General features: G+C 45.0%; 1 protein-coding gene across 1 annotated transcript; it reads right to left on the bottom strand.

Moving 5' to 3' along the window:
* Window positions 1-1,478: 1,478 nt before the first annotated feature.
* HOXC13 (homeobox C13) lies at window positions 1,479-11,817 on the bottom strand. The gene is made up of 2 exons (XM_053967395.1): window positions 11,175-11,817; window positions 1,479-1,735 (listed from the first exon to the last, which is right to left on the bottom strand). Exons 1-2 carry the CDS (start codon window positions 11,815-11,817, stop codon window positions 1,479-1,481), a joined length of 900 nt encoding a protein of 299 aa, XP_053823370.1.
* Window positions 11,818-19,428: the final 7,611 nt, after the last annotated feature.

Genomic DNA, 19,428 nt, shown 5'->3' with positions numbered 1-19,428 from the left:
TAAAAATTAAATTTTTACATTTCTGGTTTGGGTTTTTTTTTTGGGTTTTCGCCACTCCAAAGTCCCGCCGGCACGAGGATAAAAATTGAATTTTTACATTTCTGGTTTGGGGTTTTTTGGGGGGTTTTTGCCACTCCAAAGTCCCGCAATCACGAGGATAAAAATGGAATTTTTCACTTTTATTTTTCCCTTTTTTTGGTGATTTTGGCCACCCCAAAGTCCCGTCGGCACGAGGATAAATATGGAATTTTTCACTTTTATTTTTCCCTTTTTTTGGTGATTTTGGCCACCCCAAAGTCCCGCCAGCACGAGGATAAATATGGAATTTTTCACTCTTTTTTTTGTTTTGTTTTCCCTGGAATTTCTCCAGCCCAAAGTCCCGCTGGCATGAGGATAAATATTGAATTTTCCACTTTTATTTTTTCCTTTTTCCGTGGATTTGCTCCACCCAAAGTCCCGCCAGCACGAGGATAAACACCAAATTTTTCACTTTTATTTTTTTCCTTTTTCCGCTGATTTTGGTCACTCAAAGTCCCGCCAGCACAACGATAAATATGGAATTTTTCACTTTTATTTTTTCCTTTTTTCGTGGATTTTGATCACTCAAAGTCCCGCCAGCACGAGGATAAATATGGAATTTTTCACTCTTTTTTTTTTTTGTTTTTCCTGGAATTTCTCCAGCCCAAAGTCCCGTCGCCACGACAATAAACATTGAATTTTCCACTTTTATTTTTTCTTTTTCCGCTGATTTTGATCACTCAAAGTCCCGCCAACATGACAATAAATATCAAATTTTCCACTTTTATTTTTTTCCTTTTTCCGTTGATTTTGGTCACTCAAAGTCCCGCCAGCACAATGATAAATAATGAATTTTTCACTTTTAATTTTTCCTTTTTGGTGGATTCTGATCACACAAAGTCCCGCCAGCACGACGACAAACATGGAATTTTTCACTTTTATTTTTTCCTTTTTTCGTGGATTTTGGTCACTCAAAGTCCCGCCAGCACGAGGATAAATATCACATTTTCCACTTTTAATTTTTCCTTTTTTGGTGGATTCTGATCACCCAAAGTCCCGCCAGCACGACGATAAACATTGAATTTTTCACTTTTATTTTTTCCTTTTTCCGCTGATTTTGATCACCCAAAGTCCTGTTGGCACGACGACAAACATGGAATTTTTCACTTTTATTTTTTCCTTTTTTGGTGGATTCTGATCACCCAAAGTCCCGCCAACATGACGATAAATATTGAATTTTTCACTTTTATTTTTTCCTTTTTTGGTGGATTCTGATCACCCAAAGTCCCGCCAACATGACGATAAATATTGAATTTTTCACTTTTATTTTTTCCTTTTTTGGTGGATTCTGATCACCCAAAGTCCCGCCAGCACGACGATAAACACCCAATTATTTTGAATATTTTTTTTATTTTTTTTTCTCTTCCTCCCCCAGCTCCGCCGCGCGGCGCGGGGCCGGCTCAGGTGGCGTGCAGGTGGCCCGGCTTGGCTTTGGTGACCACCTTCTTCTCCTTGACGCGGCGGTTCTGGAACCAGATGGTGACCTGGCGCTCGCTCAGGCTCGTGGCCGCCGAGATGCGGCGCCGCTTCTCCTTGGTGATGAAGCGGCTGGCGGCGAACTCGCGCTCCAGCTCCTTCAGCTGCGGCTTCGTGTACGGAACGCGCTTCTTGCGGCCCCGGCGGAACGGGCTGGGCTCGGCCTGCAGCGGCACCACGTCTGCAACGGGTCAAAAATGGGCAAAAATGGGTCAAAAATGGGTCAAAATGGGTAAATACGGGTCAAAAACAGGTTAAAAATGGGAATGAAGGGGTTAAATAGATTTGGGGTAGGATCCCGCTTCTTGCGGCCCCGGCGGAACGGGCTGGGCTCGGCCTGCAGCGGCACCACGTCTGCAACGGCGAGAAATGGGCAAAAATGGGTTAAAAATGGGTCAAAATGGGTAAATACGGGTCAAAAATGGGTCAGAAATGGGTTAAATATGGGTTAAAAATGGGAATGAAGGGGTTAAATGGATTTGGGGCAGGATCCCGCTTCTTGCGGCCCCGGCGGAACGGGCTGGGCTCGGCCTGCAGCGGCACCACGTCTGCAACGGGTCAAAAATGGGCAAAAATGGGTTAAAAATGGGTGAAAAATGGGTTAAAAATGGGTGAAAAATGGGTTAAAATGGGTCAAAAATGGGTTAAAAATGGGAATGAAAGGGTTAAAGGGTTTTGGGGCAGGATCCCGCTTCTTGCGGCCCCGGCGGAACGGGCTGGGCTTGGCCTGCAGCGGCACCACGTCTGCAATGGGTCAAAAATGGGCAAAAATGGGTTAAAAATGGGTCAAAAATGGGAATTATGGGGTTAATGAAGGGGTTAATGAAAGGGTTAAAGGGTTTTGGGGCAGGATCCCGCTTCTTGCGGCCCCGGCGGAACGGGCTGGGCTCGGCCTGCAGCGGCACCACGTCTGCAATGGGTCAAAAATGGGCAAAAATGGGTCAAAATGGGTGAAAAATGGGTGAAAAATGGGTCAAAAATGGGTCAAAAATGGTTAAATATGGCTCAAAAATGGGAATGAAGGGGTTAAATGGATTTGGGGTAGGATCCCACTTCTTACGGCCCCGGCGGAACGGGCTGGGCTCGGCCTGCAGCGGCACCACGTCTGCAACGGCGAGAAATGGGGTTAGAAACGGGGAAATTGGGCAAAAATGGGTGAGAAATGGGTAAAAATGGGTACAAAATGGGTAAGAATGGGAATGAAGGGGTTAAAGGGTTTTGGGGTAGAATCCCGCTTCTTGTGGCCCCGGCGGAACGGGCTGGGCTCGGCCTGCAGCGGCACCACGTCTGGAATGGGGAGAAATGCGTCAAAAATTGATAAAAATTGGTTAAAAATGGGTGAAAAATGGTTAAAAATGGTTAAAAATTGGTGGAAAATGGGTCAAAAATGGCAATTATGGGGTTGATGAAGGGGTTAAAGGGTTTTGGGGTAGGATCCCACTTTTTGCGGCCCCGGCGGAACGGGCTGGGCTCGGCCTGCAGCGGCACCACGTCTGCAACGGGGAGAAATGGGTCAAAAATGCAGAAATTGGGCAAAAATGGGAGTAGAAATGGTTAAAAATGGTCAAAAATGGGAATTATGGCGTTAAATAGGTTTGGGGTAGGAAGGCGGCACTGCGTCTGCACGGGGAAATGGGGTTAGAAACGGGGAAATTGGGGTTGGAAATGGTCAAAACCGGGTAAAAATGGGAATTCTGGGCACCGAGGGGTTAAGGAGCGAAGAGAGCTGCAGTGGAAATGGGGAAAAAATGGGAATTTCGGCTCTGAAGGGGTTAAGGGAGAGGAGGGGTGAGGAGAAAATGGGCAAAAAACGGGGTTAGACTTGGGGGAAATGGGTAAAAATGGGGTTAGAATGGGGGAAATTGGTAAAAATGGGGTTAGAATTGGGGGAAATGGGTAAAAATGGGGTTAGAATTGGGGGAAATGGTAAAAACGGGGTTAGAATTGGGGAAATGGGTAAAAATGGGGTTGGAATTGGGGAAATGGGTAAAAATGGGGTTAGAATTGGGGGAAATATGGGGGGAAATAGGGTCAGAATTGGGGGAATGGTAAAAATGGGGTTGGAATTGGGGGAAATATGGGTAAAAATGGGATTGGAATTGGGGGAAATATGGGGGGAAATGGGGTTAGAATCTGGGAAAATGGGTAAAAATGGGGTTAGAATTGGGGAAATGGGTAAAAATGGGGTTAGAATTGGGGGAAATGGGTAAAAATGGGGTTAGAATTGGGGGAAATGTGGGGGAAATTGGGTTAGAATGGGGGAAATGGGTAAAAATGGGGTTGGAATTGGGGGAAATTGGTGAAAATGGGGTTAGAATTGGGGGAAATGGGTAAAAATGGGGTTAGAATTGGGGGAAATGGGTAAAAATGGGGTTAGAATTGGGGGAAATTGTAAAAATGGGTTAGAATTGGGGGAAATGGGTAAAAATGGGGTTAGAATTGGGGGAAATTGTAAAAATGGGGTTAGAATGGGGGAAATGGGGAAATGGGGTTAGAATGTGGGGAATGGGTAAAAATGGGGTTAGAATTGGGGGAAATGTGGGGGAATTGGGTTAGAATGGGGGAAATGGGTAAAAATGGGGTTAGAATTGGGGGAAATGGGTAAAAATGGGGTTAGAATTGGGGGAAATTGGTAAAAATGGGGTTGGAATTGGGGGAAATTGGTGAAAATGGGGTTGGAATTGGGGGAAATTGGTGAAAATGGGGTTAGAATTGGGGGAAATTGGTGAAAATGGGGTTAGAATTGGGGGGAATGGGTAAAAAGGGGAATAATGGGGATAAAGGGGTTAAAAGCAAAGCGGGGTGAATGGAAATGGGTAAAAAATGGGAATAATTGGAATAAATTGGGTTAGGAGAAGCGGGGTGAATGGAAATGGGTAAAAAATTGGGGAAATGAAATGAGGGAAAATGGGAATTGCGGTCGGTGGGGTTGGGGGAGGGTTTTGGGGAGGGAGAGGAAAAATGGGGGAAATGGGGGTAAAATGGGGGAGAAAAGGGGAAAAAAGGTGGGGGAAAAGGGGGGAAGAGGGAAAAAGGGGGCAAAAAATGGGGGAAATGGGGGGGAAAGGGGGAGAAAATACGGGGAAGGAGCGGGGAAAAGGGAAAAAACCACGGAAACGAGGCGGGAAAGAGGGGAAGAAGGAGAGGGGAAAATAGGGGGAAAAGAGGGGGGGAAGGGGAAAAAGTGGGAAAAAAAAGTGGGGGAAAGCTGGGAAAAGGGGGGAGAAAGGGAAAAAAGAAGGGAAAAAAGAGGAAAAAGGGGGAAAAGGCCGCCAGAGGAGGGGATAATGGCTGATAATATTGCGGGTAATGGGAATGAAAACACACCAGGGATAATTCCCTGTTTTCCTTGGCCGCGGATGAAGGAGCAGCGCCCGCCCTCAGAGGCGCCTCAAACCTCACTTTTTTCGGGCAATATTTGGAGTTTTCCCCTTTTTCCTCCTTCTTTTTTCTCCTCCCATCCCCTTTCCCTTTTCCCGCAGCGGAAAATCTGGGATGAGCAGCCCCAAAATCCCGCCCGGAGCGGCCACAGGAGCCCCCGAACCCCAAAAATCCCCTCGGAGGCGGCAAAATAATCCCAATTTTCCCCTCTCCAGCAGCTTTTTTGGGGCGCTGGGGAAGGGGAAACGCTCCGGGATGGGGGAATGGGAGCGGGGGGGATTTGGGGACATCCCCACCGCTGTTCTGGCGCTGCCGGGAGGGGAATTTTGGGAGCCCTCGCGGGGTTTTGCGGGGAGCTGAACCTCGAAATTCGGCGCCCAAGGAAGATGGAGGCGAGCGCGGCCCTAATTACGGCCCAGGCGTTAATTGGGGAGGTTTTGGGGGGCAGCGGCTCCTTTTTGGGGTCACCAAGCAGAGCGGGGTCCCCCAAAAAAACCCAAAAACCCCACGCGCAGCGGCGCCGCGCGGCCGAATTCCCCTTCCTGCCCTCCCCAAAGCCCCGGAAAAGCCGATTTGGGGTTTTTTTTGGTGCCCATAAAGGGGAAATAAAGGGATGCGCCCCCCACCCCCCAATAACACCACCCCCTCGTTCTCCCCACGCCCCATCCAGGGGTCCCCAAACTGATTTGGGGTTTTCGGAGGAGCGGCCCCGGGGATTTTTGGTGGTTTCCGAGCTGCTCCAGAGGGGGAATTTTGGGGCCTTTTCCCTCCCCGGGCTCCTCCAGCCCCGCGCGCCTCCTTCCCCCAAACAGCTCCGTCTGTCACTTGACACCTCCGTCGTTAATTGCGCTAATTGGGAGCTGATTGAGCGCCCGGCCCCCGCCGGTCCCAGCCCACCGAGCCGCTCCGGGCTTCGTTTTTAGCGGGATTTTCATTTTTTTTCCCCACCTTTTTCTTTTTTGAGCTCTCCGCCCGCGGGGGAGCGGCGGGCGGGGAGGGAGAAGGAAGAGCAGAATTCGGGAATGAATTCGGGAATTTGGGAGATTGGATTGGGCCGGGATTGGCTCGGGAGAAAGGGCAGAGTTCGGGAATTACCGCGGAATTTTGGGACCGGAATTGCTCAGGAGAAAAGGCAGAATTCGGAAATTAACTCCGGGTTTTGGGGCCGGGATTGCTCCAAGAGAAAGGGCAGAATTATGGAATTAACTCCGGGTTTGGGGGCCGGGATTGGCTCGGGAGAAAGGGCAGAATTATGGAATTAACTCCGGGTTTGGGGGCCGGGATTGGCTCGGGAGAAAGGGCAGAATTATGGAATTAACTCCGGGTTTGGGGGCCGGGATTGGCTCAGGAGAAAGGGCAGAATTATGGAATTAACTCCGGGTTTGGGGGCCGGGATTGGCTCAGGAGAAAGGGCAGAATTATGGAATTAACTCCGGTTTGGGGGCCGGGATTGGCTCGGGAGAAAGGGCAGAATTATGGAATTAACTCCGGTTTGGGGGCCGGGATTGGCTCGGGAGAAAGGGCAGAATTATGGAATTAACTCCGGTTTGGGGGCCGGGATTGGCTCGGGAGAAAGGGCAGAATTATGGAATTAACTCCGGGTTTGGGGGCCGGGATTGGCTCGGGAGAAAGGGCAGAATTATGGAATTAACTCCGGGTTTGGGGGCCGGGATTGGCTCAGGAGAAAGGGCAGAATTATGGAATTAACTCCGGGTTTGGGGGCCGGGATTGGCTCAGGAGAAAGGGCAGAATTATGGAATTAACTCCGGGTTTGGGGGCCGGGATTGGCTCAGGAGAAAGGGCAGAATTATGGAATTAACTCCGGGTTTGGGGGCCGGGATTGGCTCAGGAGAAAGGGCAGAATTATGGAATTAACTCCGGGTTTGGGGGCCGGGATTGGCTCGGGAGAAAGGGCAGAATTATGGAATTAACTCCGGGTTTGGGGGCCGGGATTGGCTCGGGAGAAAGGGCAGAATTATGGAATTAACTCCGGGTTTGGGGGCCGGGATTGGCTCCGGAGAAAGGGCAGAATTATGGAATTAACTCCGGGTTTGGGGGCCGGGATTGGCTCGGGAGAAAGGGCAGAATTATGGAATTAACTCCGGGTTTGGGGGCCGGGATTGGCTCAGGAGAAAGGGCAGAATTATGGAATTAACTCCGGTTTGGGGGCCGGGATTGGCTCAGGAGAAAGGGCAGAATTATGGAATTAACTCCGGGTTTGGGGGCCGGGATTGGCTCAGGAGAAAGGGCAGAATTATGGAATTAACTCCGGGTTTGGGGGCCGGGATTGGCTCGGGAGAAAGGGCAGAATTATGGAATTAACTCCGGGTTTGGGGGCCGGGATTGGCTCGGGAGAAAGGGCAGAATTATGGAATTAACTCCGGGTTTGGGGGCCGGGATTGGCTCGGGAGAAAGGGCAGAATTATGGAATTAACTCCGGGTTTGGGGGCCGGGATTGGCTCGGGAGAAAGGGCAGAATTATGGAATTAACTCCGGGTTTGGGGCCGCGCTGGCCTCGCCCCGCCGAGCGTGCCCGTGCACATTGCCCGCTCCGAGCATTCCTGAGCCGCGCTTCCCTCTAATTACCCAGCCCCGAGCTCGCGCGGGCACATGGAATACACGGAACGGGCGGAATTAATGGGAAATGCGGGATTCACCCGGATATGTGCGCTACGGGGAGCAAATACAGCCGGATATACGGGATAAATGCACTCGGATATATGGGATAAATGCACCCTGATGTATGGGATATATGTGGTAAATATGCCCTGATATGTGGGATAAATATACCCTGATATATGGGATATATGGAATTAATATGTCCGGATATATGGGATAAATATACCCTGATCTGTGGGATAAATATGCCCTGATATATGGAATATACGGAATTAATATGTCCGGATATATGGGATAAATATACCCTGGTATATGGAATAAATGTACCAGGATATATGGAATATATGGGATAAATATACTCGGATAAAAATTCACTTCCATGTCAAACCACGACAAATACATTGAATTAATATATCCGGATATATGGGATAAATACATCCTGGTGTATGGAATATATGGGAGAAACATACCCTGATATATGGAACATGTAAACCCCGATATATGGAATTAATATATCGGGATATATGGAATAAATACACCTGGATATCTGGGATATATGGAAAAAATATACCCGGATATATGGAATAAATATACCTGGATATATGGGATAAATATACCCGGATCTATGGGATAAATATACCCGGATATATGGGAAAAATATACTCGGATATATGGGATAAATATACCCGGATATATGGGAAAAATATACTCGGATATATGGGATAAATATACCCGGATATATGGAAAAAATATACCCGGATATATGGAATAAATATACCTGGATATATGGGATAAATATACCCGGATCTATGGGATAAATATACCCGGATATATGGGAAAAATATACTCGGATATATGGGATAAATATACCCGGATATATGGGAAAAATATACTCGGATATATGGGATAAATATACCCGGATATATGGGATAAATATACTCGGATACATGGGATAAATATACCTGGATATATGGGAAAAATATACTCGGATATATGGGAAAAATATACCTGGATATATGGGATAAATATACTCGGATATATGGGGAAAATACACCTGGATATATGGGATAAATATACCTGGATATATGGGATAAATATACCCGGATATATGGGAAAAATATACTCGGATATATGGAATATATGGGAAAACTATACTCGGGTATGTGGAACAAATAAACCCTGACATAGGGAATATATGGGACAAATATATGGAATAAATATATGCGGATCCATGGAATAAATACACCCGGCTATCTGGGAATATATGGAATAAATATATCCGGATCTATGGGATAAATACACCCGGCTATCTGGGAATATATGGAATAAATATATCCGGATCTATGGGATAAATACACCCGGCTATCTGGGAATATATGGAATAAATATATCCGGATCTATGGGATATATGGAATTAATGTACCCGGATCTATGGGATAAATACAGCCGGCTCTATGGGATTCTATATGGGATCTATCCGGATTTATGGGATAAATACACCCGGCTCTATGGGATTCTATATGGGATCTATCCGGATTTATGGAATAAATACACCCGGTTCTATGGGATTCTATATGGGATCTATCCGGATTTATGGGATAAATACAGCCGGCTCTATAGGATTCTATATGGGATCTATCCGGATTTATGGGATAAATACACCCGGCTCTATGGGATTCTATATGGGATCTATCCGGATTTATGGGATAAATACACCCGGCTCTATGGGATTCTATATGGGATCTATCCGGATTTATGGGATAAATACAGCCGGCTCTATGGGAATATATGGAATATATCCGGATTTATGGGATAAATACAGCCGGCTCTATGGGATTCTATATGGGATCTATCCGGATTTATGGGATAAATACACCCGGCTCTGTGGGATTCTATATGGGATCTATCCGGATTTATGGAATAAATACACCCGGCTCTATAGGATTCTATATGGGATCTATCCGGATTTATGGAATAAATACAGCCGGCTCTATAGGATTCTATATGGGATCTATCCGGATTTATGGAATAAATACACCCGGCTCTGTGGGATTCTATATGGGATCTATCCGGATTTATGGGATAAATACACCCGGCTCTATAGGATTCTATATGGGATCTATCCGGATTTATGGAATAAATACAGCCGGCTCTATAGGATTCTATATGGGATCTCTCCGGATTTATGGGATAAATACACCCGGCTCTGTGGGATTCTATATGGGATCTATCCGGATTTATGGGAATAAATACAGCCGGCTCTGTGGGATTCTATATGGGATCTATCCGGATTTATGGAATAAATACAGCCGGCTCTATGGGATTCTATATGGGATCTCTCCGGATTTATGGGATAAATACACCCGGCTCTATAGGATTCTATATGGGATCTCTCCGGATTTATGGGATAAATACACCCGGCTCTATAGGATTCTATATGGGATCTATCCGGATTTATGGGATAAATACACCCGGCTCTGTGGGATTCTATATGGGATCTATCCGGATTTATGGGATAAATACAGCCGGCTCTGTGGGATTCTATATGGGATCTATCCGGATTTATGGGATAAATACAGCCGGCTCTGTGGGATTCTATATGGGATCTATCCGGATTTATGGGATAAATACACCCGGCTCTGTGGGATGGATGGGATATATGGGGTGTCCGGAACAGACGGGATAAATGGGATAAATTCAATATATGGGATGTATGGAATAGATCCGGATATCCGGAGTGTGTGGGATAAACATGTGTGGATACAGGGAACGTACAGAACATATATGGGATAAATTTATCGGGATATATGGGATAGGTCTGGATAGATGGGATAGGTCTGGATATATGGGATGGATGGGATAAATATATATGGGATATTTTGAATGTATGGAATACATCCGGATAGATGGAATAGGTGGAATATACAGAATATATGGGATACACAGGATATGCGGGATAGATGGGATGGATATATCGGGATATATGGGATAAATCCGGACAGATGGGATAGATGGAATATATGGGATAGATGGGATAAATATATCGGGATATATGGAAAATATCCGGATAGATGGAATACATGAGATAGATGGGACAGATCTGGATAGATGGAATACACGGGATAGATGGGATAAATATATCGGGATATATGGAATATATCCCAAATATATATATGGGATAAATCCGGATAGATGGGATAGATGGAATACACGGGTTAGATGGGATAAATATATCGGGATATATGGAATATATCCGGATACATGGGATAAATATATCGGATATATGGAATATATCCAGATACATGGGATAGATGGGATAAGTATATCGGGATATATGGAATATATCCGCAATATATATATGGAATATATCCCCATAGATGGGATAAATCAGGATAGATGGGATAAATATATCGGGATATATGGAATGTATCCCCGATGTATCTATGGGATATATCCCGACAGATGGGATAAATCGGGATTTCTGGGACACGCGGGATCTCTGGGACACGCGGGATTTCTGGGATCCGCGGCCGCCGGGGGCTCCGTCCCCGCGGCCGGAGCGGCGCGGAGCGCGGGGCGCGCCCGTTCCCGCTGCTCCCGATCCCGCTGCCGATCCCTACCTGGGAACGGCGACTTCCAGAGGTGCGCGGGCTGCGCCTGCTCCTTGGAGCAGTAAACCTGCCCGTCCCAGCCGTTGGCCAGCGCCCAGGGCTGGTAGCCTTCCATGGGAAGCAAAGCCTCGTGCCGCGGCTCCGGGTGCGCGCCCAGCGCCGGCACCACCGACACGTCCAAGTAGCCCGGCACGGCCTGGTAGGAGCCCGGGAAGCCCGGGTAGAACGAGAACTCCTTGGCCCGCGCCGGCAGCTCCTCGCCCGCCAGCGGCCCGCCGGCCTCGGCGAACTTGTCGGGCGGGTGGTAGCCGCAGGGCTTCTGCTGCAGGTTGACGCCGGCCAGGCGGCAGCCGTAGTAGCCCGGCGCGAAGGGGTAGCCGCCGTAGCCCAGCGAGCCCGACGGGCACTGCCGCGGCGGCTCCGCGCTCGCCAGCTCCGCGTACGCGGCTCCGTCCGCGGCGGCGCCGGCCGGGGCGGCCAGCCCGGCGTGCGGCAGCATCTCCCGGCAGTGGCCCAGGCTCTCCCGGCAGTGGCCCAAGCTCTCCCGGCAGTGGCCCAAGCTCTCCATGCGCGGCTTCTCCCGCGGGGCGTCCTCGCAGCGGCAGCCGAGCGCGTCGGGCCAGCGCGGGGGGAGCCCGAGCGGCGCCGTCATGTCATGCCGCGCTGCCGCCGCCTCCCGCCGCCCTTCCTCTGCCTCCTCCTCCTCCTCCTCCTGCTGCTGCTGCTGCTGCTGCTGCTGGCCCAGCCGCCGCCGGGCTCGCCGCTCCTCCCGCTCCGGTGCTGGCGGCGGGGGCAGCTCCGCGCCGCGCCCCGGGACCCCCCCGCCATCGCCGCGCCGAGCGCGCATGCGCCGCGCGCCCGCCGCCGCCGCTCCATTAAGAAATCCGCACAGGCCACGCCCCTTTTACTCCACCGCCGGCCACGCCCCCAGCGGGACGGCGCGTTCTGATTGGCCCCCGCGCCCGCGCGGACACGCCCACTCCTCCTCCCCCCCCCCTTAGTGTCGCCCCCCCCTTTCCATCCCCCCCCTCCCATTCCCGATTTTCCGCGAGACTCCCGTGGGATTAAACCCCCCCCCCGCCTTTATTTTTAATTATTTACAATCATTTTGAAGTATTAAAACTTGTTTTTAATTTTTTACTTTTTTTAAAAATTTATTTTATTTTTTTTGGAGCGGTTTTTTTTTGGGGTTTTTTGGGGTTTTTTTTCCCCCGTCTCATGGCGCTCCCCCACCCCAAAACTTCCCGAAAATCCATTAAAAAAATCAGGAAAACTTCATCCCGAGTGCCCCCCGCCCCCGTTTTCCTGCCGGATTCCCGAGGAATTGCGTTTTCCTCCAAATAATCGGATTTTCCCCCCCCAAAAAAAATCGAATTTTCCCCCACTCGGCCCCAAAATTCCGGGGGGTTCAGCTGCAGGGGTGAAGCAGGTGGGGGAAAAAATGGGAAAAATGTGATTTTTTTAGGATTTTTTTCCTCAGCGTGCCCCTAATTCAGACCTTCCCCACGCTTCGTGTGTCCCTAAAACCCCAAAATTCCCACAAATTCCCCGAAATTCCCCGAAATTCCCCGAAATTCCCCCAAATTCCCCGAAATTCCCCGAAATTCCCCCAAATTCCCCGAAATTCCCCCCGATCCCGCTGGTTTGGGGTCACCCCCTTCCCCTGCTCCCACCTCCAGCTCATCCCAAGGGGAAAAAAAGGTGGAAAAGGGGAAAAAACCCTAAAAAAAAACCAAATTCCGGGAGAAATTCGGGGAATGCCAAGTTCAAGGGGAAAAGGAAAATTCCCGGGTTTGGGAAAAAAAAGGGTCGGGAAGGGCAGGGAAAAGGGGATGGAGAAAAACGGGAAAAATGGGAATTAAATGGGGGAAAATGGGAATTAAATTGGGAAAAACGGGGGAAATGGGCAAAAAGGGAATAAAATGGGAAGAAATGGGGAAAAAACGGGAATAAAATGGGAGGAAATGGGGAGAAAAAAAGGAATAAAATGAGAAAAGAATGGGATGAAATGGGGAAAATGGAATTAAAAGCGGGGGGGATGGAATGAAATGGGAAAAAATGAAATGAAATGGGAAGAAATGGAATTAAATGGGGAAAAATGGATTGAAATGGGGGAAAATGGAATGAAATGGGGAAAAATGGAATTAAAGGGGGGGGAAATGGAACGAAATGGGAAAAATGGAATGAAATGGAGAAAAAAAAAGGTATTAAATGGGGAAAAAAGGAATGAAATTGGAAAAAATGGAATGGAATGTAGAAAAAAAAGGAATTAAATGGGAAAAAAAGGAATGAAATGGGGGAAAAGGAATGAAATGGAGAAAAAAAAAAGGAATGAAATGGGGGGAAAATGGAATGAAATTGGAAAAAATTGATTGAAATGGAGAAAAAAAAAGGAATTAAATGGGGAAAAAAGGAATGCAATGGGCAAAAAATTGAATGAAATGGAGAAAAAAAAGGAATGAAATGGGGGAAAATGGATTGAAATGGGGAAAAAAAAGGAATTAAACGGGGGAAAATGGAATGAAATGGGGAAAAAGGAATTAAATGGGGAAAAAATGGAATGAAATGGGGAAAAAATGGATTGAAATGGAGAAAAAAAAAGGAATGAAATGGAGAAAAAAGGAATGAAATGGGGAAAAAGGAATGAAATGGAGAAAAAGGAATGAAATGGAGAAAAAAAAAAGGAATTAAATGGGGGGAAAATGGAATGAAATTGGAAAAAATTGATTGAAATGGAGAAAAAAAAAGGAATTAAATGGAGAAAAAAGGAATGAAATGGGGAAAAATGGAATGAAATGGAGGAAAAAAAGGAATGAAATGGGGAAAAAATGGAATGAAATGGGGAAAAAAAAAGGAATGAAATGGGAAAAAAATGGAATGAAATGGAGAAAAAAAAAGGAATTAAATGGGGAAAAAATGGAATGAAATGGAGAAAAAAAAAGAATGAAATGGGGAAAAATGGATTGAAATGGAGAAAAAAAAAAGGAATGAAATGGGAAAAAAAGGAATGCAATGGGAAAAGCAGGCTGGGAATGGAAGGCCATGGAATAACAGGGGCGGATAAAGAAGATAAAACCCGACGGGGAATGAATCCCGTCCAGAAATGAGAGAAAAGCGCCCGAAAATCCCCAAAAAGCGCCGGGAAAAGGCGGAATTCGCCTCCTTTGTGCTCGCGGGAAAATCCCAAATTAAAACCAAACGCGGCCCCCCCCGAGCGCCCGGGGTTGGGGTGGGGTTTTTTAAAATTTAATTTAATTTAATTTTATTTTTATGAAGTGCTGAACATTGGGCGGCACGTCCGGGACGGGGCCCTAAAAATCCCCGAGATTGATGGGAAAAATCTGGGATGGGAAAAGCGGGAAATGCCCCGGGCCGAGCAGGGACGGCCGAAAATGGCCCCAAAAATTGGGATTAAAACCGGATTTAGGCGGTTTGGGGAGCAGCGGGATCCGCTCCGAATTCCCGGGGAATTTCATGGAAAATTGGGCGTTGGGAATTTCGGGGGTTCGGGGAAGGGTGAAAAGAGGGGAAAAAAAGGGGAAAAAATGAAGGGAAAAGCGAAAAAACGGAGGGGAAAAAAGGGGAAAAAACGAAGAAAACGGGAAAAAAACCGAAGGAAAAATGGGAGAAAAACGAAGGAAAAATGAGGGAAAGGAGAGGAAAAGAGGAAAAAGAGGGAAAATCCCTTTTTTTTGGTGGTAAAAAAGGAGGAAAATCGCATTTCGGGCCGGGAATTCCCGGGGGAGCCTCGGGAGCCGAACAAAGGAACCTTCGGGGAGGAAAAAAAGGAGAATTCCCGAAAAAAAAAAAAAAAAAAATCCGCGTTCCCAGGAATTTTTGGGCTTTTCGGAGCCACGAAAAGGAGCTCCGGGGTTTGGGAGCGCTCCCAAAAAAATAAAAAATTGGGAAAAGGAGATCCCAAACGAAAACCTGGGAAGGGAAGCGAAGGCCGGGGTTGAATTCCCGAAGCCTCCGGCTCGGAAATTCCCGATTTTGGGCAAATTCTGGGATGAATCCTCCCCGTTGAATTCCTCAGGGTTGGGAATTTTTCTTTTCTCATCCCTTCTGGAAGTTTTTTTTTTTTTAATTTTTAATGGATATTTCTCCTCCCTCAACAAGCGAGCAGGAAAAATCGGAATTTTCCTCTCCCGAATCCCGCGTTCCTTCCATTTTCCCTTTTTTTCCTCAAGGCAGATCCGGGGGGGAAAAAAAAAAATCACATTTTTAAATTTATTTCCTCGGGTTTTTTTATCCCTGCCAGGAAAAAAAAAAAAAAAGGTAGAAAAATCCGATTTATCTCCCAATCCGCGGGGGAAAAATTCCCATTTTTCCTCGTGGTTCCCACCTCTGTTCCCGCTTTTCCCAATATTTTCTCTCCAGCGCTTCACCCGTCGCGATTTAAGGATTTTTCCCATTTTCTCCCATTTATTCCAGCAGTTTATTCCCAGTTTTTCCTTTTAAAAAACCCCAAAAATTCAAGGTTCAACCCAATTTTCGCAGGTGGAAGGGGCCGCGGGCGGGATTTGAGGTTTTCCATAAATTCCCGTGGGGAAAAGAGGATTTAACCGGGAGAAAATCCAGGAAAAGCGGCCAAAAAAAAAAAAAAAAAAAAAGGGAATTTACCCCAAAATCGAAGCCCTGGAGCTGCGATCGTTTCCAGGCCGGAATTCCCATCCCGGGAAAAGGAATTTCCTGGGAAAAGGCGTTTTTTGGGCAAAAAGGGATTAAAAAGGGCGGCGAGAGCGAAGGGAAAAAGGGAATTTTCCAAAGGGAATTTTCCCTTTCCATGAAACAATTCCCGGGTATTCCCTGCATCCCTTTTTTTTTTTTTTTTTTCCCTCTTTGATTTTTGCCCTGAAATGAAGAAAAAAAAAAAAAAAAATCCAAAAAAACTCCTGGATTTTCCCGAGGGGGAAAAAAATGGGAATTTTTGCCTCTTCCCGCTTCCCATGGCAGGGAAAATCGCCGAGGTTGGAATTTTTTTTTTCGGATTGGAAAATTTCGCCGGCAAATTCCCCCCTAAATGGGGAAAAAAAAAAAAGATTTTCCATCATTTTAATTTTTTTTGGGAAGGAGGGAAGGAAACAAAGCCGGGTTTATTCTGGATTGGAGAGAAATTCCCGCTCCCGGCGGCTTTTCCAGCCCTGAATTCCCAATTTTGGGGGAATTTTCCGCCCGTTCCCGGCTGAGCTTTCCCAGCCTTTCCCCGGATTTTTGGAGGAATAAAATCCCCAAATTCGCTTTTTTTTTCCCCCCTCGTTTTTCCCGGGCTGATTTTAATTTATTTAATTTTTTTTTTTAGGGATAAAAAAGCAGCTCCGGCTCCGAGCTGAATTCTCTCCCCCGGCCAAGCCCGAGCTCGTTTTGGCCTCAAACATTCCAGGGAAAACCTGGAAAAAAGAGAATAAATTCCATTTTTTCTGCTGCATCCCAAAAAATCCCACTCAATTCACGCTAAAAACCCAATTCCTGCTTTTCCCTCTTTTTTTCCCTCCCAGCGTGTCCGATTCCCGCAGCCTCTTTGCCCCCAAATCCTTTTTATTTTTGTTTTTTTTCCCGATTTTTAAATTTAAATTCCCAGCTCTGTTCAGGGAGGGGTTGATCCCTAAATTTGGGGGATTTTTGGCGAGTTTTCCTTGGATTTTTTTCGGCCTCTAAAAGCGGCAAATCCATGGAATTAAAAATAGAAATACACTTGATATAAAGGTATAAATAATCCAGAAATGCCAGGATTTTACCCAGATAAACGCAGACGGAACGGAAAGAAATATAAATATAAATATAAATATAAATATAAATATAAATATAAATATAAACTATAAATTATAAAATATAAATATAAACATAAAATATATATATAAATATAAAATTATAAGTATAAAATATAAATATAAATATAAGTATAAAATATAAATATAGATATGAATATATAAATATATAACTATTAAATATAAATATAAATATAAATATAAATGTATTCCTAATAAACGGGAAGAAAGAAATAGAAAGAGAAATACTCCTTCATAAATGGGAATAAATAAAAATAAAACCATCCCTTTATTCCCCCATTTATTCCCATTTTCCCCATTTTTATTCCCTTTTTTATTCCCTTTTTTATTCCATTTTTATTCCCATTTTATTCCATTTTCCCCCCATTTTTATTCCCCCATTTATTTCAATTTTCCCCATTTTTATTCCCATTTCCCCCACTTTTATTCCCCCATTTATTCCAATTTTCCCCATTTTTATTCCCATTTTTATTCCCTTTTCCACCCATTTTTATTCCCATTTTTATTCCCATTTCCCCCATTTTTATTCCCTTTTCATTCCCTTTTCCCTCCTTTTTCCCCTTCCCCCCTTTTTATTCCTTTTTTATTTTCCTCTTTCCCCCCTTTTTATTCCCTTTTTTTCTCAATTTTTCCCTTTTTTAATTCCCTTTTCATTCATTTTTTCCCCTTTTTTCCCCCTTTTCTTTCCCTTTTTATTCCATTTTTATTCCCTTTTTATCCCTTTCCCCCTTTTTATTCCCTTTTAATTCCATTTTTATTCCCTTTTAATTCCATTTTTATTCCCTTTTTCTTCCATTTTCACCCTTTTTATTTCCTTTTTATTCCATTTTCCCTATTTTTCCCTTTTAATTCCCCTTTTCCCCTTTTTATTCCCTTTTTTCCATGTTTTCCCTTTTTTATTCCCTTTTAATTCAATTTTCCCCTTTTTATTCCCTTTTAATTCCATTTTCCCCCTTTTAATTCCCTTTTTACCCCTTTTTATTCCATTTTTATTCCCTTTTTTCCCATTTTCCCCCCTTTTTATTCCCTTTTTATTCCCTTTTCCCCCATTTTTATTCCCTTTTTATTCCCTTTTTTCCCATTTTCCCCCATTTTTATTCCCTTTTAATTCCATTTCCCCCCATTTTAATTCCCTTTTCCCCCCTTTTTACCCCTTTTTACCCCTTTTTATTCCCTTTTTATTCCCTTTTTTCCCATTTCCCCCCATTTTTATTCCCTTTTTATTCCCTTTTTATTCCCTTTTTATTCCCTTTTTATTCCCATTTTCCCCATTTTTATTCCCTTTTAATTCCATTTCCCCCCCTTTTAATTCCCTTTTCCCCCCTTTTCCCCCCATTTTTATTCCCTTTTTATTCCCTTTTTATTCCCTTTTTTTCCCATTTTCCCCCATTTTTATTCCCTTTTTATTCCCTTTTTATTCCCTTTTTATTCCCTTTTTTTCCCATTTTCCCCCATTTTTATTCCCTTTTTATTCCCTTTATTCCCATTTTTCCCATTTTTCCCCATTTCCCCCCCGGCAGTTCCCGCCGCCTCCGCTGGGATTTTTGCCCTTCCCGGGATTTTCCAGACAAAGAAATTCCGGCGGCGCCGCTCGAGGCCAAGTTCAAATCCAAGGGGAGCGCGGGCGGCGCGCGCCGGCCTCGGGCCGCTTGCAAGGGCATTTGCTGAATGAAATTCAATTTATTTCTGCTTTCAATGGGGTTTTCTGAATGAAATTCAATTTATTTCTGCTTTCAATGGGGTTTTCTGAATAAAATTCAATTTATTTCTGCTTTTAAATGGCATTTGCTGAATGAAATTCAATTTATTTCCGCTTTTAAATGGGATTTTCTGAATGAAATTCAATTTATTTCCGCTTTTAAATGGGATTTTCTGAATGAAATTCAATTTATTTCCGCTTTTAAATGGGATTTTCTGAATGAAATTCAATTTATTTCTGCTTTCAATGGCATTTGCTGAATGAAATTCAATTTATTTCCGCTTTTAAATGGGATTTTCTGAATGAAATTCAATTTATTTCCGCTTTTAAATGGCATTTTCTGAATTAAATTCAATTTATTTCCGCTTTTAAATGGGATTTTCTGAATGAAATTCAATTTATTTCTGCTTGCAATGGGATTTTCTGAATGAAATTCAATTTATTTCTGCTTGCAATGGGATTTTCTGAATGAAATTCAATTTATTTCTGCTTTCAGTGGCATTTTCTGAATGAAATTCAATTTATTTCTGCTTTCAATGGCATTTCCTGAATGAAATTCAATTTATTTCCGCTTTTAAATGGGATTTTCTGAATGAAATTCAATTTATTTCTGCTTGCAATGGGTTTTTCTGAATGAAATTCAATTTATTTCTGCTTGCAATGGGATTTTCTGAATGAAATTTGGGGTTATTTCCGCTTTCAATGGGATTTTCTGAATTAAATTCAATTTATTTCTGCTTTAAATTGGGTTTTCTGAATTAAATTTGGGGTTATT

This window comes from Vidua chalybeata, chromosome 30 (genome assembly GCF_026979565.1).
Source record: "Vidua chalybeata isolate OUT-0048 chromosome 30, bVidCha1 merged haplotype, whole genome shotgun sequence".
In the NCBI taxonomy this organism is placed as follows: Eukaryota; Metazoa; Chordata; class Aves; order Passeriformes; family Viduidae; genus Vidua; species Vidua chalybeata.
Note: the sequence above shows the minus strand (reverse complement) of the source record. Positions and strands in the feature narration are given on the sequence as shown.